The sequence below is a fragment of the Molothrus aeneus genome, chromosome 6 (assembly GCF_037042795.1).
Source record: "Molothrus aeneus isolate 106 chromosome 6, BPBGC_Maene_1.0, whole genome shotgun sequence".
Taxonomy (NCBI): domain Eukaryota; kingdom Metazoa; phylum Chordata; class Aves; order Passeriformes; family Icteridae; genus Molothrus; species Molothrus aeneus.
The window spans coordinates 59,870,397-59,897,052 of record NC_089651.1 but is presented as its reverse complement, the minus strand read 5'-3'; the positions used below and the strand labels follow the sequence as shown (position 1 = coordinate 59,897,052).

The 26,656-nt window shown below is 49.8% G+C and overlaps 1 protein-coding gene across 5 annotated transcripts in view; it reads left to right on the top strand.

The window, feature by feature from the left end:
* SAMD4A (sterile alpha motif domain containing 4A) overlaps positions 1 to 26,656 on the top strand; it is a 102,982-nt gene that overhangs the window by 63,831 nt on the left and 12,495 nt on the right. For 3 of the 5 annotated variants that reach the window (XR_010783896.1, XM_066552954.1, XM_066552953.1), the window contains exons 4-7: positions 16,464 to 16,727; positions 21,360 to 21,469; positions 22,120 to 22,206; positions 25,099 to 25,405. Coding sequence is in view for 4 of the 5 variants with exons in the window: in XM_066552954.1 (XP_066409051.1) it covers positions 16,464 to 16,727; positions 21,360 to 21,469; positions 22,120 to 22,206; positions 25,099 to 25,405 (768 nt within the window). In the remaining variant the exon portion in view is untranslated. The remainder of the gene's footprint in view (positions 1 to 16,463; positions 16,728 to 21,359; positions 21,470 to 22,119; positions 22,207 to 25,098; positions 25,406 to 26,656) is intronic. The other 2 variants (XM_066552957.1, XM_066552955.1) reach the window with 1 other exon arrangement.

Sequence of the window (26,656 nt, the reverse complement as noted above, 5' to 3'; positions counted from 1 at the left end):
GGATGAGGGAAGAGATGAGGATCTGACTCCATGTTTCAGAAGGCTTGATTTATTATTTTATTATATATATTATACTAAAACTATACTAAAAGAGTAGAAGAAAGGATTTCATCAGAAGGCTGGCTAAGAGTAGAAAAAGAAAGAATGATAACAAAAGCTTGTGTCTCGGACAGAGAGTCAGAGCCAGCTGACTGTGATTGGCCATTAATTAGAAACAACCACATGAGACCAATCACAGACCCCTGTTGCATTCCCAGCAGCAGATAACCATTGGTTACATTTTGTCCCTGAGGCCTCTCAGCTTCTCAGGGAGGAGGAAAAAAAAATCCTAAGGAAAGGATTTTTCATAAAATGTGTCTGTGGCACCTGGGAGCTGGAGAGGAGGGAAAACAGCAAAGAGTAAGAAAAAGTTAGAGTAGAAAAATGGGCCTTACTGAAGGGAACCCCTTGTGTTTCATGCAGCTTTGTGTAGATTTACAGTTCATGTTTCAAGAGTGCCTAAAGCAAGCAGGAAACTGATGCTTCATGTCCAAAAGTGAGCTGGAGGCCTTGAGGCAAGTCCAAAAGCGTGCTGAGGACTTACTGAGAAGAAATGGGATTGGCACCATGAGTGCAGGCAAAAGTTTTGGAAGCAGAGCTGGAATCCACCAGTTTCAGGGTATCTGAAAAGGTTCCCTTGTATTTGCAGGGCAGAGGTGTGAGGCTGGTGGTGACAGAGGAGTTTAATGGACAGTCCTCAGTGTTTTCCAGGAGAGCTGGGTGGTTCTTCTCCCATGGAGACCTTGCCAGGCTTTGATGGATGGTGCAGAGCCCAAGCCAAGGCTTGGACACATGGAGAGCTCCATGACTGGAGATCTGTCCAGCACTGGGTTTTGTGTGAAGCTGTAGTGCAGCTACAACTGGTGTTCAAAGCAGCCATTGATTCCTGTGAGCCTTCTTTGGGACAGCAGGAATGCAACACTGAAAAGATGATTTTCAGTGGGGTTCAGAAGCTCCCCTGCCCACCCACTCACGCTGTCACGCCTTTGGGTGACTGCCACCATGTCACCTGCAGGGCTGCATGTCCTCCTTCGCTCTGGGATACTCAGAAATCTCTCCAAGATGCTTTATCAGCATCTCCTAGAAATCAGGGATGCCGAGAGCACTTTGGGGAGGAGAGGCTTCTTGTGGCAGCAGCCTTGGTTTCTTTATTAGAGTGTGGAAAGCCACAATTAAATAGCTAAAAGCTTTAAAATGGTCATTTAAGGCTTCTGGGCTTTTCTCTCTCCTGTAAGAATTGCTTTTTTTTTTTTTTTTTTAAGTGGTGTTTCAAATCAGCAGCACTATAAAACACAGCTCTGGGTTTATTGCTGTAGCACCCTGGTCCCTGCCTCTCCTGTGTCCATCCTTGCAGGCAGGTGGGGATTTAGCAGAAGGCTCTCAGCTTTTCCACAGGCTCTAAACCATCATTCCCATCCAGCCCCCTGTCTGTGAAGCCCCCAGCTCCTGCTGCTGTGGGGTTGTGTGATGTGCAATTCTCTGAGAGCCAGACCCTGTGCTGTGAAGCTGTTCCAGGGTGACTGAGCTGCATGGGAAGGTCTAACAAGGAGGCAGGGTGAGAAAAACCCCATGAATCTACTTGCAGTTGGTTTGTTAAAGCTCTCCAAGGGTTTTTTTGGGGGGGTTTCCATGTGGTTTTTGCATGCCTGGTGGTTCAGAGGCTTTGCACACCATGGAAGGGGTCTGGCTCCTCATGTCAGGATCTGGGAGCAGGGAGGTGTGGTGGGTGCAGCAGGTTGATCACTGACAGTGGCTGGAGCTCTTGCAAGTGTTAGGTCTTGAAGGACTCTTTCCACAAACCCCTTGGTGGATTTTTGAGCCTTTCTGTGCTCATATTTAGCTCTGAGCAGAAGCATTGACCCACCCCTTGCCCGTTGCGGTCCCCAGGTGTTGGCACAAGATTCCAAAACTGAGGCAACAGCTGAACTGCTGCAGTGCCTGAGCTGCTGCAGTGCTGTGGTTTCTCCTAAATTCTCTCAGAATTCAGTGTGTTCAGCAGCAGCTGGGGCAGGAACACCTGTGGGTCTGCCAACAGCCCTACACTTTACCCAGTCCTCTGCTTGAATTCCTCCTCAATCTCTGCCACTTGCTTGGCTGCATCATCCTCTGCTAGCGATAGTGCAGGCCCACGGGTTAGGCTGTTGTAACTCCTGCAGATGTATTTTGGTGGCACCATGCTCAGACAGCCGTGGGCTGAGCTGGAGGTGACCCAACCACACTTCATGTGTCAGTTCATAAACTTCCTTAACACAATATTTGGCTTGGGCAAAAGCCTGGTAAGTCCACAGATAGATGCTAAAAAATAAACACGGCTGTCAGCCTTTGTCCCAGCCCCTTGACTCAATCGATATGTTTATTAATCTTTTATTCCAAAGCAAAGCCCTCAACTCCTTAGTGTTTGTTTAGGTTTTAGTGTTGTTATTAGTTTTAAGTTCTCCCTCTTACTCAGAGGTGTTTATCTGTGCAGAGGCTTTAATCCAGCAACACCCTGCAGGGCTCAACCTTCCCTGACCCATCCCTGCAATGCCACTGCCTGTTCCTGACACCAAAACGGGGCAAAGTCTTTCCCAGAGCAGTGATGTGGTGATGTTGCCTGAGCTATGTTCTTCTGGTGCTGTGGCACAGTGAGATTTAATGTTGTCATGGCACAGGGCTGAAATATGGGTGGCTGGAGCTCATGTGATGTTTTGCTTTGTGCTGTCCTTGACTTTGACTCGATCTAGACTCCAGTTTTGAGATTTGGTTGAGGAGTGGTTCATCTCCAGCTCTCCCATAACTGGGGTTAGCAGAGGTTAGTCAAGGCTTAAGGAGATGTTTCAGGAGGCAAGTCTGGAATGTTCTGAAGGAGTCACTCTGGATTTACCACAGGAATGCTGCTCCAGGAGTGGGGCCAGTGTTCTAAGTGATGAATTTGGGTCCGGAGTGATCAGGACTCACCCCAGACAATGGAAGTTGGCCCAGAGAAGCTGTGGCTGCCTCATCCTTGGAAGTGTTCAAGGCCAGGCTGGATGAGTCTTCAGTCTGGTCTAATGGAAGGTGTCTGGTCCATGGCAGGGGAGTGGAACCAGATGGGCTTTAAGGTCCCTTCCATCCCAAACCATTCTGGGATTCTGTGATGTTCATGTGCTCCTTCCCACCCACTGCATCAGCAATTCCTGCAAAGCTTGAGATGCAGCTTTAAACCAAGCTTTAGCACTCCAGGAGTACAGACAGCCCTGGCATGGGCTCGGGAGCACAGGCAGGGAGGAGGCTGGAGCTGGAGCTGGAGCTGCTCCCCGTGGGGATGGGGTGAAGCCTGGAGTCCTGCCTCTGTGGCCAGGTCAGGCAGCAGTTGCAAAATGTTGGGCTTGCACAACGTCTTTGTGATGGAGACACGGCCTGGAAACTCTGAAAGGACAGAGGAAAGCAGCTGGTTTGCAAAGCTGCCAAGAGCTTCTTGTGTGGGGCTCCAGCCCCTTCCCTGCCCCTGGAAGTGGCTCCACCCCAGCACTGATGGCACAGCTGGATTTGCTGTCAGATGGAAGCACAGCTCAGCCCTGTGTTTTCCACCCTCTTGGATGGAAATCTGTGCAAAGGAGGGTCTGTCATTAGCTGTGCTGAGGAGGAGGATTGCAGATACACCGGTCTCATCTGGACCATAAAGTCACAGGTCAATGAGGCACAGATACAGTCAGAGGCCTTGCCAGGGAATATCCCAGAGAGCAGGAATCCTTGGCACTGTATTCACACCGGAGGGATGGTGCACTCTTTGGTGTTCCAGTGTCACTGCACTGCCTGGCTTCCCCTGAGAGGGAGCAGAGAGGTCCTGGGGCCAGCAAAGCTCTTGCCAGTCTGGAGCCACCCTTCCTCTCCTGCAGAAATGGGAAAGATGCTGGTGCTCAGGCCTGCTGCACCCTTCCCATGGGAGGCTCTGCCAGAAAACTGGTGGTGTTTGTACACAAGGAGAAGGAGAGCAAGCAGAGCAAGGGAGGAGAAATACTCACCTGTGCAGATTTCTTGTCCTGAAAGAGAAAAATCTCCAGATTGTCCTAGAGCTGAAGAGAAGTAAATCAGAGCTCTTCCTTCCATGCACCCCAGGCCAGGTTCAGACTGACAGAGGGCAGGGTTAAACTGGATATTGGGAAGAAATTCTTCCCTGTGAGGATGGCAAGGCACTGGTTGGCCAGAGAAGCTGTAGCTGCCCCTGGAAGTGTCCAAGGCCAGATTGGGCAGGACTTGAAGCAGCCTGGGATAGTGGAAGGTGTCCCCTGCCCATGGCAAGGGATGGTACTGGATGATCTCTAAGGTCCTTTCCAACCCAAACAATTCAGTGTTTCTGTGGTCCTGCCCTGGAGGCAGATCTGCAGCTGCTGTGTGTCAGAACATGTGTGTGTGTGTGACATGGCCTGCAGGATTTTGCCAACATTTGCTGCAGTTGTGGAATCCCCAGTGAGAGGGCAGATGAACGTGCTGGAGCTCTCCCCGAGCCATCAGGGAATTGAGGGGGAACAAACCACACCAAGAAAGCTCTTGCCATGAACAGAGTGTGGGTTTCCTGACTCTTGCTCCCCTACCTGCTGTGCAGCAGCTCTCTGCCTTCCACTGCAGACAGCCCTGTTGCCATAGCTGGTACCCAAACTGGGCTGGTAATGGGATATCTGCATGTTATAACCCACAGGACCACCCTGATCTGTGTTGGGTTGATAGGCACCTTCAAAGTTGTTGTCCTCTGTGTAGATTTCAGCAACAGCTGAAGGGAGGGAATTGTGTGTCCTCAGCCTTGTGTTTGCCTCACACAGAGGAACACATTTCCTCCCATGCAGACTTAGCAAAACATGTCATGAGAAAATGAAAACGTCTTAGTGAGGTTACAGCAGTGAAGCAAACAAATGTCCTGTTCTTGCTGGGGGTGGATTAGCTTTTGGAATTGCCTTCAGAAAATTGTTGCTCAGTTGGCCTTGCTGAGACTTGGCACCCTGGCACTCATCCTGCCAGCTGGGGACACCTCTCATGTCTGCTTGTCTTCTCTTTTGCTGATAGGCTGAGAAAAGCTCGTTGGCCTTTACTACACTTGAGCTTCTCAGTGGTGGCAGACAAGGGCATTTGTTGTCTTGCTCATGCCCTCTAGTGCCACACACAACGGGCAGAGAGCACTTCCACAAGTCTCACACTTTGTCAGGTTCCCGGTGCTACAAAATCTTGCTAATCCTGTAGCTTGAAATCAGAATTGTTGTATGAGGAGAGCAGGTGTGAGCAGAGTTATTTGCTGAAATCCATGTACATCAATACAGCAGCAGACAGGATGGTGAGTGAGAACAGCATAGAATCACTTAGATTGGGAAAGACCTTTAAGATCCTTGAGTCCATCTGTAGAAGATGGACAGCACTGAACAGCAGATACAGATTTTCTGTCCCCTCTATAAATTCAAAGCTCTTTGTCCCTGGCAGACACAGCCCACAGCTCTGCAGAGCATCACTCAGTCAGTGACATGGGTGGTCACCCACCTTACCCTGGAGGCCACCAAGCCCTGGAGATGGGAGTGGTGGTGGGGAACCAGAGCAGTGTCCTTTTGAGATGTCAGCAGTGCTGGGAAGGATCTGCCCCTGCTCCTGAGTGTGTTTTACAGCCAGTGTCCCTTCCTGTTGTAACTTTTGAACTTCAGGCTAGCTGCCCCTGCCCATTTGGATCCTTCTTTGAGCCTGTGTGGCACATTCCCTTCACTTCTTTGCTCCCAAAGGATCTCTTTTCTCACTGTGCCTTTGGCTGAGTGACAAAGCTCCTTGTGATGCTGAGGTCCCACCTTCAGTCATCCCCACAGGGTTCCCAGCCTCACACCCAAGCTCATCAGCCCATTTCTTGTCTTCCAAACATCATAACCTGCACTGGGAGGGAACAAAAAACAAATTTTCACAGGAGGGTGACTTCGAGTAACCCATCAACCACCAAAGAACTGAGCTCAGGATATCTGGAAGAGGGATTCTCCTGTTTTGTTCATCTGGAACTTGCAGATCACAGGCAGCTTTGCCCATAGGGATGCCCATCCTTGCAGCCATGGGGCAGAAGTCTGTTACCATCAACTGCTGGCTCTCAGGGCATGCAGGTGGCCCTGGGGAATGTGGGTGGCTCAAGGGGGATTCCAGTGCCTCTGGCAGGATGTGGATGGCTCTGGGGGAATGTGGGTGGCTCAGGGAGGGTGTGGATAGCTCTGGGGGGATGCAGGTGGCTCTGTGGGGATGGGGTTAGCAAGGCAGAGCTGATGTTTCCTGAGGTAACAGCACAGAGACAGAGCAGGGCCCTCAGTGCTGTGCCTGCTCTGCTCTCGTGTGGGGACAAGTGACAGCACAGGGCATATGTGCAGCCTACAGCTTTTGGGGTGTGCTGGTCCTGCTGTAGCAGGGTGTGGAGAAGTGAGGGATCCCTGCTTGCCAGGCAGGGTGAGCAGGCAGTGAAGGGAGCACGTTGCCCATTGGTGTGCTCTGGCAAGTGGAGTTTCACATGGGCAGCAGGAGAGATCTTGTGGCTGTGCCTCTGCTTGACCCCTCACCAGCCACGGTGCTTGGAGGCAGAGATGTCACCAAAAGGCAGAACGGTCTCCAAAAGAGGAGAGCAGACCCTGAGGCTGGGCTCAGTGGTGACTTGCACCAGGTGATGATGCCAAGGGTGGCTCATAACCATGTGTGGTCGATACAGACACCTGTGAGTGCTCCTAAACCAGCCCTTGTGACACCCAATGGTGCTTCCAGGCACTTCAGCAATCCCTGTGCTCTGGGCTGCCTTAACCCTTGCAAACCCTGGGTTTGGGTAAGCCCTGGGTTGGGTAAGCCATGGAGGAGGTCGGGGCTGGTCTGCATGGATGGAGAGGAGGAGAGGGAGCACTGGGTGCCAGCCACAGACACGTGGCTGCCCCCAAAGTGGGCATGTCACACATGCATCCCCTGAGATCACACAGTTCCTTCCTCCAGACCTTCTTTATGCTCACACATGGAAACAGCATGAAGCTGTGTCAGGGGAGGTTTAGGTTGGAGGAAAAGGTTGTTCCCTCAGAGGGTGGCTGGGCACTGGAATAGGCTTCCCAGGAAAATGGGACTGACAGAGTTCAAGGAGTATTTGAACACTCTCAGGCACAGAATGGGATTCTTGGAATGTCCTGTGCAAGGCCAAGACCTGGATTCAATGATCCTTTTGGGTCCCTTCCAACTGTGCATCCTCTGTGCTCTCAGAGCTCTGCTCCCAAATTCACACACAGAGCAGCTCTGCAGCTTCCTGGCTGGAATGGGGCCACCTCATTTGGGAATCTCTATTCCAGCAGCACCCAGGGATGTTCCCACCCTCTCAGCTTGTGAAATCCCAGAGCAATCACTGCTCAGGGCAGGGAATGCCTGCCATGGTTTGCTGTTGTGTTGCTTGTCCCTTGACAGGAGGGTAGGACCTGCAAATTGGGATGGGGGGAGATTGAATCTTGTGGCTCTGATGCCACCTCCACTTTCCTTACAGCAGTCTGGATGTCTCAGGGTGGATGTTAGGAAGTAGCAGCAATGGTTTTGTGTGTGTCCTACAGTCCCTGGGATTCCTGTCACCAATCAATGCTGCTTCTGACCTGGAAGTGGTGCAGAAGCTGCCAGGGCAGCAGATTGATGCTCTCTGGGCTGTGGAGCAGTCAGACAGCCCCAGTAATTCTCTCAGACCCCTGGGCAGTGTCCTCTCTCAGGTTTGGGTGATGGATGGACCCTCCTAGAGCTGGGTGGATTTTTCCAGCTGTCCTGGTGCCTCTTGGATGCAGGCACAGAGCACAGCAAGCTCTCAGTGCATGGGAGCTTGGTGCTCTCCCAAGGGAAGCTTTGCTTTTGCCATCACCCCATGAGCACCTGTGGGTTCCTCTCTGCACTTTGTGTCACCCCTGGAGCCATCAGCAGGGGACTGAGGGCCCTGTCTGGGAGCCAGGGATGTTCCTCAGCACCTCCACTGTTAACTCACGTCTGTTAAGGGCCTTGTAAGTAATTCCCTCCCCAAACCTTTCTTGCTTCTCCGTGACCTCATCCCAACACCACCATTCCCCAGCTTTCTCTCAAAGCATCACTAAAATCACATTTCTGATGTTTTCCTGAGCATCTTCATGCAGCAAGAAACCCCTGGAGAGATTCCCCTTCCTGCTGCTCATCCTTTGAATCTGTGCAGGCCCAGGCTTTGGCAAGCAGAAGGATGGAAAGAGATGAGCTCTCCTTCCCCCCACCATCACACAGCATCTGCAGACAAGTGGCAGGAGGGCACAGAGGAGGGATGGAAGTGCTGTGGTTTGGATCATCTGGAGTGTCTCCAGTCTCCTTCCCCACTGCACTGGGACTTGCTGTGTTCTCCTGACTCAGTAACACGCTGCTATTTAATTAACTTTTGACTTCTGGTTTAAAGGAGCAGTGCACAAAATAGTTATTTACTTCATTTGGAAATTCTTTTATTCGTTACCATAATTATAGCTTCCTCCCCTTTTTTTTCTTTTTTTTTTTCTTTTTTCTTTTTTTTTTTTTTTGATATTTTAATTAGCAGGGGAAGGGAGAGAGGGAGGAGTGGGGGAATATTTGCTGCTCTCCTTGTGGTTATCACATCCTTCAAATTACTAAAAGAGGCTGGGATAATAGGTCTGGTGATTATATATAGGCACCATCTGCTCTGTGGCTGCTTCCTATCAAAGTGCAGTTAGGAGAGTGCAAGGAGGATATTTTCTCTCCAGCTATATTAAGACTGTTTCCATCTCAGCTCCAAAGCAAAGCTCTCTGCATGCAAATGGATCAAATGCTCTGTAATCAATGGCTCAGTTTTGGCAGCCTTGAAGCTGTTTTTTTGGTTTTTTTTTAAATTTTGTTTTATTTTCCCCTCAAGTTTTGCTGTTCCCATCCGTTATGCAATTTTATTTCAGGCTGGTTGTTCTGATTTGATGTTTTCTTGTAACCATGGTCCCCCCTGTTTGCTGAGCAATGCGGTCTCGTGTTAGCTGGCGCAGGGATCTGTGCCATAACTCCAGTGAGAGGCAATATCTGAGCAATCAGGAATGTTTTGGAGGATGATGAAGGCAGATTTTTAGGATGCATCTGCTGTGGGTATGTAGAGGAGGTGGAAAGCTGAGCTGAGCTAATTTGGAGCAGTAATGGGAAAGAATTAATACTTGGTTTGTGATACCAGCCCTGGTTGTCCTGTTGCTGCTGGGGATTGTTGGGGAGCATTGCAGGGCTCAGGATTTGGGAGTCAGAGAATTTTAGAATCCCAGACTGATTTGTGTTGGAAGGGACCTTAAAGAACATCCAGTTCCACTCTCTGCCATGGGCAGGGACACCTTCCACTGTCCCAGGCTGCTCCAAGCCCTGTCCAGCCTGGCCTTGGACACTTCCAGGGATCCAGGGGCAGCCACAGCTGCTCTGGGCACCCTGTGCCAGGGCCTGCCCACCCTCACAGGGAAGAATTTCTTCCCAAAATTCAATTTGACCCTGCCCTCTGGCAGTGGAAGCCATTCCCCTGTCATGGGGTGTCCCATCTTTTGCATCTTCTCATGGTGGCAGCTGGATACTGTGTTTGCCCCTTGGTGGCCTCAGAGACCCAGCAGGCTTCTCTTTTCTCCTGGAGCTGGTAAGATTTGATGCTTTTGAAAGAGAAATAGGAGAAGGAATAAGGCATGGCCAGCCCAGATGGAAGGGGAAGGTGCTCAGGATGGGGTGTGTGAATTCCCAAGAGGTGGAGGCCACAGGAAGGTTGAAACACTGAGGAATTTGTCTTGCAAAATTTGTGCCATGGTGCCTAAAAGAGAGGGGGAGTAGGTGGCTTTTTTTTTTTTTTTTTGAATGAGTGAAAGTGGCTAAAAAGAAATAAGGGAGGAGAAAATCCAGAATGAGTTGGCAAGGATGGAAAAGGCTGCAGGTGTGTTTCAGTCTGGGTGATGACTGTGGGATGCACATCACGTGAGACACTCATTGTCCTCATGGGTTTTGTCACTGCTAAAGACACTCCCTGCTCTCACCCCACAGCTTTTTAATGACTCTGGGGATTGTTGGATCCCAATTTCTTGGGGCAATTCCAGAGGTTTGGCATTCACCCCTTTCACTTGACTGGTTTAGGGCCCATCATGTCTCACTCCCAGTTTTCCCCAGGTTGCACATTGCTGTGTAAAGGATGCACATCCTCCAGGCTGGCCTCCTGCAATGGTTGTAGGTGGTGGAGGGGTCTCTCCATCTGGAGTGTGGTGGAAGCTGATGCTGTTGGAAATCTCAACAGGGAGATGCTCCTCAGACCAGGGATGGAGGCAGTGGCTGCTGCTTGAGCAATGAAAATGTTCTTGGACATCCCTTTTGGGTGGAAAAGGACATTGGGAAGGAGAGTTTCTGCATCCCAGTGCTGTTTATCTGGCTTCATTCGTGAGCAGGGGAGGAATTCCTTCCAGGAGCCCACAGCAAAAGCTATTTTCTGGGATAATTAGGGAGGCTTGGTTCAGCACAGCAGCATTTGATATTAATGGACCAGGATTCCCCAGGGACAAACAGTGATTTTCTGTGCTTTGTGTATAGGTTTAGAAGAAAAAAATGGATTTATTGGCCTGGATATTGGGGCATTGTGTTTACCCCAAGAGACTCGTGGTTTAGGGCAGAACCTCCTTGCAACATATCCCTAATCCTCCATCCCCACCCATTCCCACCTCCCTGAGCCACCATTCCATGCATTCTTTTGTCTGTCAGTTAAATCCTGGTTATATTCACATTCTGGATGCTCTAGTGGGAAGCAAGGACCTGTCAGAACTTAGAAGGGGCTCATAAAGAAGAGGGAAAGGGATTTCTTACATGGGCTGATAGTGATAGGACAAGGGGGAAAGTTTTAAATTTATAGTAAGTTTTAAAACTTATTTTAAATAAGTTATAAATTTTAATTTGAAATTAAGAGAGGGGAGATTTAGTTTCATTTAAAGAAGAAATTCTTGGCTGTGAGGGTGGTGAGGCCCTGGCACAGGTTGCACAGAGAAGCTGTAGCTGCCTCATCCCTGGAAATGTTCCAGGCCAGGTTGGACGGGGCTTGGAGCAGCCTGGAATAGTGGAAGGTGTCCCTGCCCATGACAGGGGTGGAACTGGATGTTCTTTAAGGTCTCTCCCAACCCAAACCATCCCAGAATTCTGTGAAGGAGCCTGAAAGCATCTCCTGAGCTCCTGCTGCTTGCTGAGACAAGCTGGGCTTCCTTCCAGAAGCGCATCCCGTCGGATTGCCGGAGCCACCAGGGCTGAATTCACACATCTTTAGATGCAGCCCCACTCCTGCTGCCACACAAATGAGTAAATAACAGCCACAGCAGTTCCTGCTGGAGCCAAACAGTAGCTCCACGTGTGTTTGTGCCATGCAGGGAATTTCAAAAGCCCCTGTGAGGGTTCCTTCCCCGCTGAGCCTCGCATGCGCTGCTCGCAGGGAGCAGCAACAAACGGGTTATTGTTTCTCTGTCCACTTTCTTCAACAGGAAACTGTGTTTAAAAACACCATTTCTTTAAAAAGGTTTGCTTGACAATCTTTTCTGCAGGCTGTGCTTCTTCCCTGCATGAGGCAGCACTCTGCTTGGATGGGGTTTTATCCTCATGCAGGGGTTAACACCACTAATTTCCTAATTCCACAATTTTCCTTTTCCCCAGTGGCTTCTTGGATTTAGGACCCTGAATTTCACCCCTTCATGGGTTAGATCAGCTCATGGTTCAGAGGCCAGCACATGGATTATCCAGCTCCTATAAACACAGTTTGTGTAGAAGTCACAGCCACAGAACACAGGGAGATTAAAGGAAAAAAGGCACAAAAAGAGGCTCCAAGGGTTAGGGGATGTTGAGCTAAAAAATGTTCCATCAGGTTCTGCTCTGGCTGTGCTGGAGCTGCCTGGGGCAGCCTGGGGAGAGGGTGAATGAGGTGCCCAGGAAGGAGGCTGGGTGCCAGCTGGGCAGTGTGACCCACTGGCAGCTCTTTCCAAGGGTTCTGGGCAAAGAAAAGCTGGAAAAGCCCTGGGCATTGCTCTGCCAGCACGGGGAAGCCTTCCTGGAGGAGAGGATGTGTCGTGACTGGGATGGCAAGGAGGAGGCAGAGGGGAGGACTGGGTTGAACTTGGGGTTTGCTTTGTGAGGGGGGTGCTCAGTGTTCCCTCTCCACGGGGGAGCTTCCAGGCTGCACAAAACCTTGTGTGGATTAAAAACATCCCCACTTTTTGGGGTCAGGCTGCTGTTCCAGGTACCAACAGACCAGGAAAGGAGCTGTGTGTGACCAGATGCTGCCTGGGGACTCACCATAAACAGCTTTGCAGCCAAGAAGTGCCATTTTTAAACTAAAAAAAAACAAAAGAAGGTCCCAAAGAGTTCAGTATGCACCTTGCAGTGCTTTTTCCTTTCTGCAAGCATGGGGAAGATGTTATTTGGAATTGTAACCTGATTTATGGACCCACTGCTGGTCCTTTGGGTATCAAGGGCTTGATGAGGGCTGGAGACATTCTGAATCCTCCCAGTGGTGGGTTTGGTTCTCACTGGAGGCTCTCACATGTGTGTCCTATCACGGACTTTTGCAGCAGTCTAAGCCAGGTTTCACCAAGGGAGAGGGAGAGTGAGCACCTTGTCAGCTGTCCCACACTGTGTGGAGGAAGGTCTGCTTGCAGAGCCCAATTTCTCAGCTCTAATCACAGGAATGGGTGGCTTTTCCCTTCTCAGGATGAAAACAAATTGGCCTAAAACCCTGAGAAACCACAACACAAATGTCTGACGCTGTTCCACATGGTCCTCAGTGAACAAAAACCCTCTTGAAATCAGCCCTTGCCTCCCAAAATAGGCAGCACCACTTCAAAAGGGAAAAGAGGGGGGAGGGAAAAAATCCCAAAGCCAAGGCTTCATGGGGTGAGAGCACTTGCAGCCTCAGAGTTTCTATAAGTGTGTTGTGGTGCCTGCCAGCCCAGCCAGGGTTTGGTCTGAGATAAATCCAGATTTGCCTGGGGAGGGGGTGGTGCCACAGGGATGCTCCCAGCGTGGTCAGCAGCTGCCTGCAGTCATGGGGAGCTTTGTTGCCATCACTCCTTCTCCATCCTCTGCTTTTCTTTTGTTTTTTTTTTTTTTTTTTAACCTGGGAATGTTACCCTGAGCTTGATCCCAGTCTGGAAATCATGGAGAGGTTTCTTGCAAGGAAACCTGGTCTGGTTTGGGCTGAGCACAACCCTGGCTGCTCAGAGCAAAGAGGCAGCACCAGCCCACTGATTCCAGGGAAAACCATGATCTGCTCCAGCCCCTGTCCCACTGCACACCAGCTTGGAGGGAGCTGGACCAGGCAGTGCCTGTGTAGAGTCTTGCAGCACCCAAAGGGCAGGAAAACACTTCTGAGCCAGAAGTGGGGCATGCTTAAAGGCTGTAGGGGATCCTTGTGCCAGCGTGGGATGCCCTTTGGAGTGGTGATTTCCCCTCTTTGTTTGCCCAGCTCACAGCACTCAGAGAGGCAGCCGTGCCCACCCACCTCCTGGGAGCTTATCTTGGCCCAGAATAACATTTTAGATTTCCTTTTTAAATTTAAGCTTGATATTTTTGTAGTAAAAGAAGAGGAGGCATGAGTGTAAGGTGATAAACTCACACTTGCTTTTCTTCTGCTGAAATTAAAGCCCACGTGGACCATTTATTTTAGCCAGGAGCAGCCCTGGATTCACCTTGGACCATCCAAAAAGCACACAGAATGGTCAAATGCAGGTCAGGACCTACAATAAACTGATGCTTTGGAAATAATTAGCTACATCCTCTTATTTCAAGAAATTGAGGGCGTGACCACAAGCAGCAACCTTAATAAATATTATTAATAAAATTATTAATAAATATTATTAATAAATTATTAATAGATATAATAAATATGGGCATTTGTTAATCCCCTGGGGATTACAGAGTAAAAGAGGGGTGCCATCCCGGGATTCTCAGCATTTTTAGGGCTGATGGAAATGGCTGAGGGGGGTTGCAAGAAACCACATTATCACCAATAAAAAGCAGACCCTAAAGTTAGGCCAGTGTTAAGAGCCCTTAAATCACCTCAGTTTGGTCCCCAGGTGTTTTCAGAGAGCTGGGGACTGGCAGCATCCTTTGCAGAGGGATTTTCCCTGCTGCATCTCAGGTGATGTGGGAACTGACTCACACTTCAGTAAAAATTTGGCTTGGTAGAAGGTGTTCTCTTGGATCCAGCATTGCATTATGTCAGGGCAAGAAGAGGAACTGATTTTTGTCTGGTGCACTGGATGGTTTCTAATTGTCCCTGGCCATCCTTTGGAGTTCATTATTTCTCCTTCAGCCGACACCAGCTTCTAATTAGGGGACATGAAATTAAGATGGAAGAGCAGCAGTTTGCAGGGTATTGCTGCTCGTGAAGGAATCTGGACTGGATTAATGCCTAAAATACCCTCTTGTGTGCAGGGTGGTGTAAGCACTGCTGGGTACCAGTGTCTGCACACACCCTGTAGGAGCTGGATTAGCAGAGCAGCCCTTGGCCTCCTGAAAGGGGACAATGAACCTCAGTCCTCCTTGCCCCTTCTCTGCATCTCTCCTTCATCTGAGGGGCACAAATATTTCCCAAACCAGAGTTTTTCCTACAACAGACTCAGGGTGAATTCTCTCCCCATGGCAGAGTGACCATGGCTGGGGGCAGCAGGCACACAAGGGCTCTGGGTGATGTGGAGCCAATGCTCAGCCCTGCTGATGCATTTTAACCAATTTATCCATTTTTTCCCCTCTATTTGGGGGGTTTAAATCCTAACTATATTTTTCTCCTGAGAGGGTGATGTGACATCTACAGATGCTGTTTTGGGGGTACAATTGCAAAGCCAAGAGCTGAAAAAACTTGCCCAAGACCTTCTGAAATCCATCTATTTCCCCATTGGGGTGCATCACAGCAGAGCTTTAGGAAGCATAACGCTGCTCTGGAAGCAATCTCAGGATCTCATTGACATCCTTTTCTGCCAAGAGACTTCTGGAAGATGTTTGTATAGTTTTTAAAAGGGAAGGGAATAAATTCTTCCCCACAAGCCACCCCAATACTTCCCTGCAGAGCGTGGTGTCACTGTTACGTGTTGGCACAAGAAAACCCTTTCAGAAGTAGGAATTATTTAAACATTACAGAAATCCACAGGTTTTTTGGCCTCATCCAGCAGCTGCCTGTGGTACCAGCTGCTTATTGAAGGTGGTTAATAAATGCAAATGTGCTCTGGTGTTTCTCTCTCCCCTCCTTTTGTAACCCCACTAGTGCCTCATTTTCATGCATCTCCTGGTCAGCAAAATGGCTTTGATGGTGGTTTTTCCCCCAGGCCTGAGCTGGGAATTAAGCCTGGCTTAACCTTTGCAGCATGGTGCACCTGGCTGGGGGTTTTCCACCAAGACTCATTTATATTAAATAATAACATGGAGAGGAGTCTGAGTGGTTTTGGTGAACTGCTTGTAAATGCAAAAAGGGGATTAAGGAGCTTTAGGGCTTTGGTGCTTTAGATGGAAAAGCCATGAGAACAATGAATTTCCCCAGGTTTTGTACAGTTTAAAAATTTGGTTTGGAAAGAAAAATTGAAAAGTTTTTGCTTCTGTTTCTTGTAGGCTGGAAGGTCATTCTAATCCCTCTGCCCTCAGGTATTCCTGGAGCAGGGAAATTTTCCCTGGTTTGCATCCAAAATCTGTACATTAAATTACATACACTTTGTTTATGTTTAGACCAGTAGGTTAGTGACTCTCAGTGATGGAATTTGAATTTTGTTAAGCAAACAGAACAGTCTTTTAATACTTTTTTCAGTACTTGAAACAGAGATAGCCCTTGGAAGTGTTTAAGGGCAGGTTGGACAGGGCTTGGAGCAGCCTGGTCTGGTGGAATGTGTCCCTGCTCATGGCAGGGAGTTAGAATGAGGTCTGTAAGGTCCTTTCCAACGCAAACCATCCTATGGTCCTTAGGACTCAACAAGGCTGAGACATTGCTGTGGATGAGAAGTACCCTTGCAGCGATTTTGGGAGATGTGTAAGTGCTCCTGCTTCAGGGCACAAGCCAGGTCCTAACCCAAAGGGAGAGACAGAGATGCTTCCCCTGGATCTCTGTGGGGACATCCCCATCCTGGGGATTTTTACACTCCAGAACTGCTCAACTGATGTTTTTTCCCTAGAGCTGGAATCCACACAACCCCTTCCCTTGAGCAGCCCAGCGTAGCTGGTGTGACCCCATCTCCTTACAGGTACTCCCATCCTTTTTGCTTCCCAGGAGGCAAAGCTGAGAGCTCAGGGTAGGGCTCAGGGGTGCTGCAAAGCCATCATCAGCCAGGCACCATGGCCAACCACCACCACACATTTTATAATTTCATTTGATTTTTTTTTTTCCTTTTTCTTTTTTTTTTTCGGGGGACTCTGCTGCATCCCGGGCTGCGAGGGGGGAATAACCTCTTTGATTTTATTTTTTTTTTTTTCAGTTCTCTCAGGCCAGACACACCACAGCCCTTTGAAACGCTCTGTGTCCCTTACCCCACCCATGAATGTGCCAAACCAACCTCTAGGACATGGATGGATGTCTCATGAGGACTTACGAGCTAGAGGACCCCAGTGCATCCCTTCCGATCATGCCCCCCTGTCTCCACAAAGCAGTGTAGCCTCTTCGGGAAGTGGTGGGAGTGAACATTTAGAAGATCAGCCTTCTGCTCGTAACACATTCCAGGAGGAAGGGAGTGGGATGAAAGGTGAGTGACAAACCAGACCCCCCCACCCACCCCCAGCACCCAGAGGCAGGAGGGGAAGAGCTGCCCCCGCTCCCTGCTCGCTTTGGGGAGAGGATCCTCGTGGCCGAACGGGGCCTCCCAGCCTTTTCTCCCCACCTTAGGGATTTAGGGTTAGGGGAATGCCTTGGGTTTTCTTTTAAGTAGCAGCTGGTCCTGATCTGACGTCTTGCACTTGGGTGCCAGTGGGCTGGTTTTGCCCCAAAACCCTGTGAGCTGCCAGCTTTGCAAAAAGCTGGATTTTTTCCATTGCCTGTGGCTTTTGGCTGCGAGTGGTGCTCTTTTTTCTCTTTCTTTTTTTTTATTTTTTATTTTTTATTTTTATGACAGTGAAAAATAGCTTAGAGCAAGCTTAGCAAGCCACGTGTGATCTGCCATTGCAGTGTTTGATACCCTCCAAGTATCTGGGGGAAGTTTTGGCTTGGGGTACTTGTTTGCAGTGAATTTAACCTGTGTGTTTCGGTTGATTTTCCCGTTATACCTACATTTCACAGAGAATTTTGGCAATAAATATATGTGGTTCTGGTGGTAAACAAGGCAGAAAATGAACCCCACTTGCTGCAGTCAAAGATGCAGAGCAAACTTCAGGCTGAGGAGGAATAAACAGCTAAAAACTGGGCAAACACACAAACTGTGTGTTCCTGGGAACAGAATGAAAATGACCCTGCAGCTCTCAGACTGATTTAAACAACTCCAATTTGTATTAATGCAAAGCAGCTCGATTGTGTGCAAACCAGTGGTGTATCAGAATAGGGAAATAATTGTATTTTTTAACGGTCACAAGGTCTGATTTTAGTCTAATTACAGACAAATTGAGATGTGGATAAATCTGTGTGATGTGGGACTGCATTTGGCTTGGCTCTGGATGGCTTTGATGTGCATGAAATAAATGCATGAAAAACCCCTCATGGTTCTAGGGAATGTAATAGAGGCAGGTCAGGTCGTGTAGTCTGTCTGGCCAGGGAGAACTTTTTGGGAGCAAGTGTTTCTAGGGGGGAGCTGTTCAACACTACATTTCTCCAGGTTTCTGCAGAAGGAGCTGGAGAAGAGACCATGGGGAGCTTTGCGCCCTGTGATCCACAGCTGCAGCTCCGGGATCTGCGTGGAGAGAAACTTCCCAGTGCTGTGCAATCAACCTGTGTGGCCAGATCCACAAAACCCAGAGGCTGTGATTGATGATGATCAATTAAATAACCCCCACATATTAACACATCCCCTTGCTGCTCTGTGCAGCTGGGGTCTGTCCACCCTTCCTCGGGCTGTCCCTTTCCAGATTCCCAAACGATTCCCCCATTGCTGACTCAGCCAAATGGCTTCTGTCCCCCTGTCCAGGGACGTGCAGAACAGATGTTCACAACCTCTGGTGAATCTGCCTGCCCTGTCCTCCCCCCTCAGCTGGGTTTTCTTCAGCTGAACCATTCCACTGCCTGCCCAGATGATGTTTTCTGAACTTGGGGTTGTTCCTGCTTCTCTCCGCCAGGATTTTTTCCAAAAAGTCCTCGTTTTATTGAAGGTGTGCTGCCCAAAACTGGACTTGGAAGCAGAGCAGAGGCTTGTTTGCCTCCAGACAGCATTCCTGTGGCTGCGTAGCTCATTGTCCTCAAATAACAAAGCTCTGTGAGCTGCATATGACCCACTGTATCCCCACAGCTTTCCTGAAAAAAAAAAATCAAAAAAAGGAGAGGGGAGAGGGAGAGGGAGAGGGAGAGGGAGAGGAGAGGAGAGGACTGCCCCTTCCCTGCACTCCGATCGTGCCGTTTCTGGTTCCTGCAGAAACAAACGCGCAGCTCGCTGCATTTTTATGGGGCTGCCTCCTTCTCCATCCAGGCTGGCTGCTCCTGCTGCCAAGTCCTGAACTGCAGCCACGTCTCCCTGAGTGCCTGCAGACTCTTGTGGCTGCGTGTCCCCCCTGCTCCTGCTCAGCTGGTTCCTTCTTTAACACTCTCCAGGGCATCCAGGAGGATCCAGACCCACGGGATCTGGAATGTCATGACAGGTCCCCATCTGCCTCACCAGTTTATCTCCCCCAGTGTCACCTATTTCTTTCCTTTCTGTTTATCTTTATGCTCCCATTTCTTTCCATCTATCTTCATGCTGAAGGGAAAATGCCCTTTGGCTTTATCCTAGCTCTTGGTTTCTCCAGGGGAAGATATGGACACTTGTTTCTCCATAGATCCCAGTCTGTCTGTCTGTCTGTCCCTTGCCATGTGCCTGCCCATGGACAGGGGTTGGAATTAAATAATCTTTAAGGTCCCTTCCAACCCAAACCATTCCAGGATTCTGTGATTCCTGGGGCAGAGCTTGGGGAGCACCAGAAGGCAGGTCTGGGTAGAGCCAGGAGTTTCTGTTGGAAGTATATCCAAGGTGTCCTGTGTGTAAATATTGCAGAGTGAGTTGTTTTCCTTCTAAATTTCCTGACAGCCGTGCCATGACTGTGCAATTAGCTGCTGGTAATTGCTGATTAAAGAGTAGCTCTGCAGGCAGGTGGTTCACCCATCCGTGCAGAGCACTGGGAAGTTTGACTTTCCAGGGACCAGGAAATCACCTTGGATGTCCTTGCACCTCCTGGTTGCCTCTTCCTTGTGGGAAGGGGGAAAACTCCACCACACACAACACACTCTGTCTGTCCTGGGGTGGCTCCTTCTCCCCAACCTGCTTCCAGGATTGCCATCTCTGCTGGCAGGGGGGCTCTGGGACCATCACTCTCCCCAAAACTGAGGCAAGATCCAGTCAGGCTGATGCAAAGGCAAGGAGCTGCTTCTGCAAAGGTTGGAGAAGGGTTTCCTGCAGGGTTCAATGTCTGTGTGAGGTTGAGTCTCTCTTCTGGAAGCATCCCTGTGGGCTTGGTCATTGGCATGGATGTGTGCCAAAGGCAGGTGTCCCGTGGGGATGTGGGATCAGGGAGACTTTTGATGTGCTGTCACTAGAATGGTGTGGTTTTGTGTTAAAATGATGTTGAAATTTGAGCCTGTGCTGGAAATGGGGCTTTTTGCTGAGAGGTTTTCATTTATTTTAAACAGAAATCAGTTTAAGAGGGTGCTGGTAGCAGACTTTGGGACTGTTGCATGTCAGAACTTTTGGAAAACTCTGAATTTCAGCCCTTCTGTGCTCAGTCATTGCTTTTCCCCATGTTTGGTGTGGGGTTGATCTCCTGTGCAGCACCTGAGGAATTTCACTGACACGTGAATCTTTCTGTGTGTCTGGGATCTGGGGAGTGTGAGCAAGGTGCAGCATGCTGGGATTGTTTGCATCCTCTGCTTGGATGCAGGGTGGGTTTGGGATCAGCCTGGGCAGCAGGAGACTTCTGGCAGATGGATGGATTGCCTTGGGAACCAAACTAAGGCCTCTCCTGCCCTGTCCCTTCCAGTGATGAGACCACCTTGGTTCAGGAAGAGGTCATGGACAATCCTTGGCTTGCAGGTGGTGCTCACCAGTGTGGGACTTTGTGGACCCATGAGGTGGATGTCCCAGCAGTGGGAATGAGCTCCCCAGTGTCTCACTGGTAGGGAAGGGGCCAAGGACTGTGGACAAGGCACTGCTGGGAGCAGAGCACATCAGCTGGGAAAGCTGTGGCAGAGCTCCTGTGGGGTTGTAGGTGCTGAATAAAGCAGGTCTCAATTTGGCAAAGCATTTCAAGCCTTTACAAACTAAAAACCTTGTCTCAGGCCCAGTGCTGTGCTGCAGCACAGACACCTGCAGGGCCCTCCTCCCTTGTGGGGTGTCACCACAGAGCCCCAAAGCTGCAAAACCCTGCATAGCTGCTTGTTGTCACATTGCCTTGTCCATGGAGAGCACCTCATCGTGGAGTCCATGGGGTTTTGAATGTCACAGAGAAGGGATTCCCCTCCCAGGTTCCTGACTGTGAGACCATGTTGAAGTCAGGAGGATAAATGTAATTTTGGGTACCCCTCCAGCTGGGCATAGAGGTGCTACCCTGCAGGAAACAACTGGGAAAGAAGAAGTCATTTCAGTCAGTGCATTTTAGGTCCCAAGTCACCCTCTGAAGCTGGGTGTGGGGCCATCTTTGATGGCACATCATTTTTCCATCCCAAACCCATCTCTCTAGCTCTGTTTAAGCATCCAGTTCCATTTTCAGCAATGCCACCATCCCTCAGGCCATAAATCAGTGTCTGCCATCCACAAAACAGCCCTTTGCTTGTGCTGAGCTCAATCACTCCATGAGCTGCAGCACTTCCCATGTTCCTGGGAAAACAGCAGTGAGGAGCTTGGTGTGCAGTGGCACAATGCCACTCCCCATGGGCTAAATCCCAGTGGCTTTCCTACAGAAACCCAGCTTCTGAGGACGTTGGGTTGTTGTTGTTCCCCTCCTCATCCAGGGGCTGGCTCCTTGTCCCATCTACAGCCCTGTGTCCTCATCCAGGGCTGGTTCCTCCTCACATCCCCAGCCCTGTGTCTTCCTCCAGGTCCTGGTTCCTTGTCCCATCCACACCCACAGCTCTGTGTCCTCCCAGAGGTCCATGAAGCTCAGTGAGGTGTCCCTTGGGATGCCCCTCGTGTTGGTGCTGATGCTGTTGCTCATGGTTGTGCCGTTCCATGAACTCAGTGGAGCTCTCCTGTCCTTCCTTTGTGCTGCAGATGTCCCAGCCTGGCTGAAGAGCCTCAGGCTGCACAAGTACGCCGCCCTCTTCTCCCAGATGACCTACGAGGAGATGATGGCCCTCACCGAATGCCAGCTCGAGGCACAAGTATGTCCCACCTCACCTGGGGGTGACAGCTTCCAAAGCCCCTTTGTGGGTCTTCCCATGGTTGGGAAGCAGAAAAAGGGAAATTGGGTCTTGGGGAGTGAAAAAATCTCGCATAGTACCTGAAAAAAACCTTGTCCCTGTGTTGTTGTTGCTGGAGTCCCAGCATGGAAGTCCAATCACTGGGAGCTGTGCTTGGGGTTTTTTTGCCTAGCTGGGATTAAGTTCAGGAGTTTCAGGGGTGCAGCTTGTGGTAGCCAACTCCCTTAAAGGCAGTGGGGCTTTGATGGCTGACTGCCTTTGCAAATGTTATAGAATCATAGAATACTGCTGATTGGGGTTGGAAGTGACCTTAAAGATTATCTGGTTGCAACCCCCACTGCTCTCAGGTTCACCTCTGCATTATCCTTGGGATAAAGAAGAATGGGAACACCATTGCTCTCCATGTGTGAGGTGCACCAGGGAGGGACAGGCTAGCTGGAAATCTCTATCCTCAGCAAGTCTGTGGTTGATTTTCCACGTCCCCCACAAATCCCTGCACTCAAAAATGTAATTAATTTCTAGCAGCCCTTTCTGTTTGGGAGAGGAAGGGTTTGGGTTGGGCCAGCTGCCCTGTGGAAGTGTTACCATCACGTTTTGTCCTGTTTTTGCAGAACGTTACCAAAGGCGCGAGACACAAAATAGTCATCAGTATCCAAAAGCTAAAAGAGAGACAAAACCTGCTCAAATCTCTAGAAGGGGTAAGTAATCACAACCATCTTTGTATTTCTTGTGTTTTTAAGAAGCCAGGAATTAATTCTGGGGTGAAGCACTCTTTGCTTAAACATATTGTGGGGATCTGATGCAGATTTTATTTCACAGAATTCCAGAATGGTTTGTGTGACAGTGATCACAGGGGTCCAAGGATGAGGGAAGAGATGAGGATCTGACTCCATGTTTCAGAAGGCTGATTTATTATTTTATTATATATATTATATTAACTATACTAAAAGAATAGAAGAAAGGATTTCATCAGAAGGCTAGCAAGGAATAGAAAAGAAGGGATGATAACAAAGGCTTGTGTCTCGGACAGAGTCCGAGCCAGCTGACTGTGATTGGCCATTAATTGGAAACAACCACATGAGACCAATCCCAGATGCACCTGTTCCATTCCACAGCAGCAGATAACCACTGTTTACATTTTGTTCCTGAGGCCTCTCAGCTTCTCAGGAGGAAAAATCCTAAGGAAAGGATTTTTCATAAAAGATGTCTGTGACAGGTTTGGGCTGGCAGGGACCTTAAAGTCCCAGCCCTCTGCCATGGTAGGGAGACACCTTCCACTAGACCACATTGCTCAAAGCTTGTTTAGCACAGTGGGTCCTAATGCCTCTCACACAGCTGGCATGGATGTACCCTGTAGCCCTGGCCAGCCCCAGGGTGCTCAGAAAGGCTTGATCATTCCTGAAACATCATATGGGCACCCTGTCCTGGGATAAAACACCAAACACCCACATCAGTGCTGAACAACAACTTGAATTTCCAAGGAGAATAAACAGAAACTTCTTTATCACTTCAACAAAAGCTTAAACCCTGCAGGAAGGGCTTTTGGGGAAGTAGCAGCACCACAGCCTGGCTGGGAGCAGCTCACCCAAGCTCTCCCTATTTATTATGGCTGTATTATATTATACTTAATTGCACCATCTTCAAACAGCAACTTGCAGAGCCTCCCACTAGGGGCTTTTAAATACTTCTGTGGTGTGTTGCTATTTATTGGTGTTTTCCTTAACTTGCTGCTTCACTATTTATTTATAATATGGGCTTGTGCTCAGAGTATGGCAGGAGCTAATAAAGCCATATTTACCTCCGTTATTAATAATAACTATTAAATCCAAGAGCTGGATGGAGCTGGCTGCAGCCCTGTGTTTTCCAGGCTATTGCACAGCCTCTTCCTCCACTCCTCCACTGGGATTTGGGAATCTGGTATTGATTGAGTGGTGCTGTGCAGGAGCTGGAGCCCAGCTCAGCTGGCACAGCCAGCCAGGCACGCTGTAAAATACAGGAGGGAAGTGGCAGGGACTGGTTTGGAGCCCTCTGGGGTGGGTTTGGGCTGTGGCACTGTGACCCTGTCCTGCCCTGCTGGGGCTCAGAGCTGCCTGTGAGCTGCTTTCCCTGGGAGGAGACATCTCTGCTTTTCCAGGCTTCCCATCCAGTTCTTGCTAAACAAGAGCATGTGTGGGACTTGATGCTTTTGGGCAGTGTCTCGCTGCTAAATACTGCTGCTTTCTTGGAAAGAGCTGCTCCACCCCTCTCTGTTAGTTAGCAGGGCAGTATTTTCTCCCAGAAAAATAGTGCCCAGCAGACTGACACCAGATCTTTGTGAGAAATGGAGCTGAGACGTCCAAGAGTGAGCTGGGAATGCAGCAGGAATTAGAATCAACAACTGTTGCAGGGCTTGCAGACATCCCATGTGCCCACTTAGTGTCCCTTCCTTCAGCACATCAGGATTCACTCCAAAAGTTGCCTCTTTCCAAGCAGTGTCCCATGAGCCAGACTGTGCAGGAGCCTGCAGTGAGCTGTTCTGGTCCAGGCCACATTAAAAACAAAATGCACTTATTTCCCACATTAAAAACAAAATGAGGTTATTTCCCATCAGTGGGACGAGGATCTGACCATAGAAATGGAGTTCTTGATCCACACCAGGAGCAAAGCTGGGGTGCACCCAAATTCTCTCCCTCCTGGGTGGATCTGCCCCAGGATCTCTGAATGGTTTTGCTGTGGGAGTTTCAGTTCTTTTCTGTGTCTGACCACAAATCACCTGCTGCCCTTGAAACCCTCCCAGTGCCCTCTGCATCCACTCCCCCAGCCCATCCCAGGGTGGACAGGGATGTCCCCACAGCTGCCACAGGACAGGCTCCTGCATCCCAGCATGGTCCTGGGCTCTGAGGTGATCCCAGAGCATGAGGATGCCATGGCAAGCAGTTTAGGGGCAGAGCAGTTAATGGGAGCCAGGCTTGAAGGTGGTGCTGGAAATGGGAAACGAGCCCATGTTAATGTAATTCCAGTGAAATGGAGCTGAAATGTTGGGATTGTAGGATTGCTGGGGAACCAACAAATATATTTTTGCCATCTGCTTTGTCAGAACCACGTCTGACTCCTTCCAAGGCTCACTGGCACAATGGGACAGATCTCCAAGGGCTCCTTTTCCTTAGGAAAAGCCAAAGCCTCCTTTTGCTATCAGCACTCAATGTTGTGATAAATTTTTAAAATACACAAAATACTTGATATTTTAAAATATATTATTGCTGCTCTGGGCATTGAAATCTCCCAGGCTCAGTCACTTCCATGGACTTGCCATTACCCTGGTGGAAATGTGGAGACATTGAAGCTGGATTGTTGTTGGGTTTGGGTCCCAGTGGTTGATGGGGGCACTTTTATCTCTGGGGATTCAGTTCTGAACACATCCATGGATAATCAGACACAGTCCCTGCAGCACTCCCCTGATAAAAAGAAAAGACTTGGAGAATGACACCTGGCTGTTGGCTGTGGAATGCAGCAGGATCCTGAAGCAGGAGCAAAGCTGGGAATTCTTGGGGGGTCTCAGGAGGGGTGCTGTTGTCCCAGCAAAGACAAACCTCCTCTCTCTCCATCCACAGGACATCCTGGAAGGTGGCAACTTGCGTGTCCCGCTGCAGGAGCTGCACCAAATGATCCTCACCCCCATCAAAGCCTACTCCTCCCAGAACTCGAGCACGGAGGAGCACAGCAGGGAGGTGGACTCGCACCACGGCCACCCCTCCTCCCTGCTGGGCTCGGACAGGGACAGCCAAGGCTCGGACTGCAAGGACTCCGCGGCCGCCGGGATGCAGCAGCACCACCTGCCGGGATGCGAGGGCGAGTCGGGAGGGGCCCCTTTGCCCGAGGGCGACCTGCCCGGGCAGTTCACCCGAGTGATGGGCAAAGGTGAGCAGCTGCCATTTCTCCTCGGACTCCTCACCAGGGATGAGTTTCCCTGAGCTTTTCCCTCCCCGCCTTTCCCTGAGCTCCTGCAGGTCCCAGTCTCATCACTAAGAAGCAGTTTCCCTGAGTTTTTCCCTTCCTGCCTTTCCCTGAGCTCCTGCAGGTCCCAGCCTGAGGGGTGATGGTTTTTTGAGGTCCTTTTGTCATGCTGGGGTTAGAGGTAAGAAGATAGGGCAGGTGGGCTGGGATTTTGGGGAGGGGCAGCAATGGCTCAAGCTGCCTGCCTGAGGTCCAAGGTGGACAGCATGCATTCCAAACTCCAGGTCCAAGGTGGAAAGCATCCTCTCCCTGCTCCAGGTCAGATGCAGAAATCACAACTTTTCCCAAGGTCAGGAATGGAAGATGTCCTCTCTCATCCCATCCAGACCCCTGGGGTCATCCCACTGATCCAGAGGTGTTTTGAGCAGCATCCCTTGGACTTATTCTGCTTGGAGTAGGATAGCAGTGGTGCATGGGCTGGACATGAGCCATTTGGAGTGCAAATCAGTGGCTCCAAGCTCCTTTTTATGTCCCAGTTTGGATGCAGGACATCCAGAATACTCCGGTGCCATTCCCTGTCGAGTGCAGGGTGTGCAGCTTTGCACCAGGGATGACACATTGGGAGGTAACAGGAGCAAGCTGAGGTGGGGACTGACCTCCTGTGCAATATTCAGGGTTCTTGGAGCAAATCTGTGTGAGTCTGGATGTGCCCTAACCTTGCTGGTGGCTCCTGAGGTGTCAGTGCTGGCTGCATGGAGGGAGGTCTCCCTGGGGAAGAGGAAAGGGGTTCTCATCTGCAGGAGACTGGGAACAGGAAGAACCTCATTGGGGTGCCACAAAGAAATATCAGCCTTGTCTCTATTTCCAACCTTTTTTGCAAAAAAATAGCTGAGATTTTTTCTAAAATAGCTGAGATTTTCTCTACACAGGAACCTGGTGCAGAATTTGTCCCCAGCTGGTTCCCTGCAGAAACAGCCACATGTGGGGCTCCAGCCCCATTTTATTCCTGTGACAAATGGCAGAGTGTGGCACAATCCCTGCCAAGATGTGGTGTCCTCCTGGACCCCCAGGCATCCCTGCCAGGGGTTTACAACAGGAGAAGCTCACTCCTCTGTGAGCTCATTCCCAATTCCTTCAATGACATTCATTCCAAAAGAGATTAAGATTCATCAGGGAAGGTGGGAATTTACCACTCTGCAGTGGGGGCAGATTTGG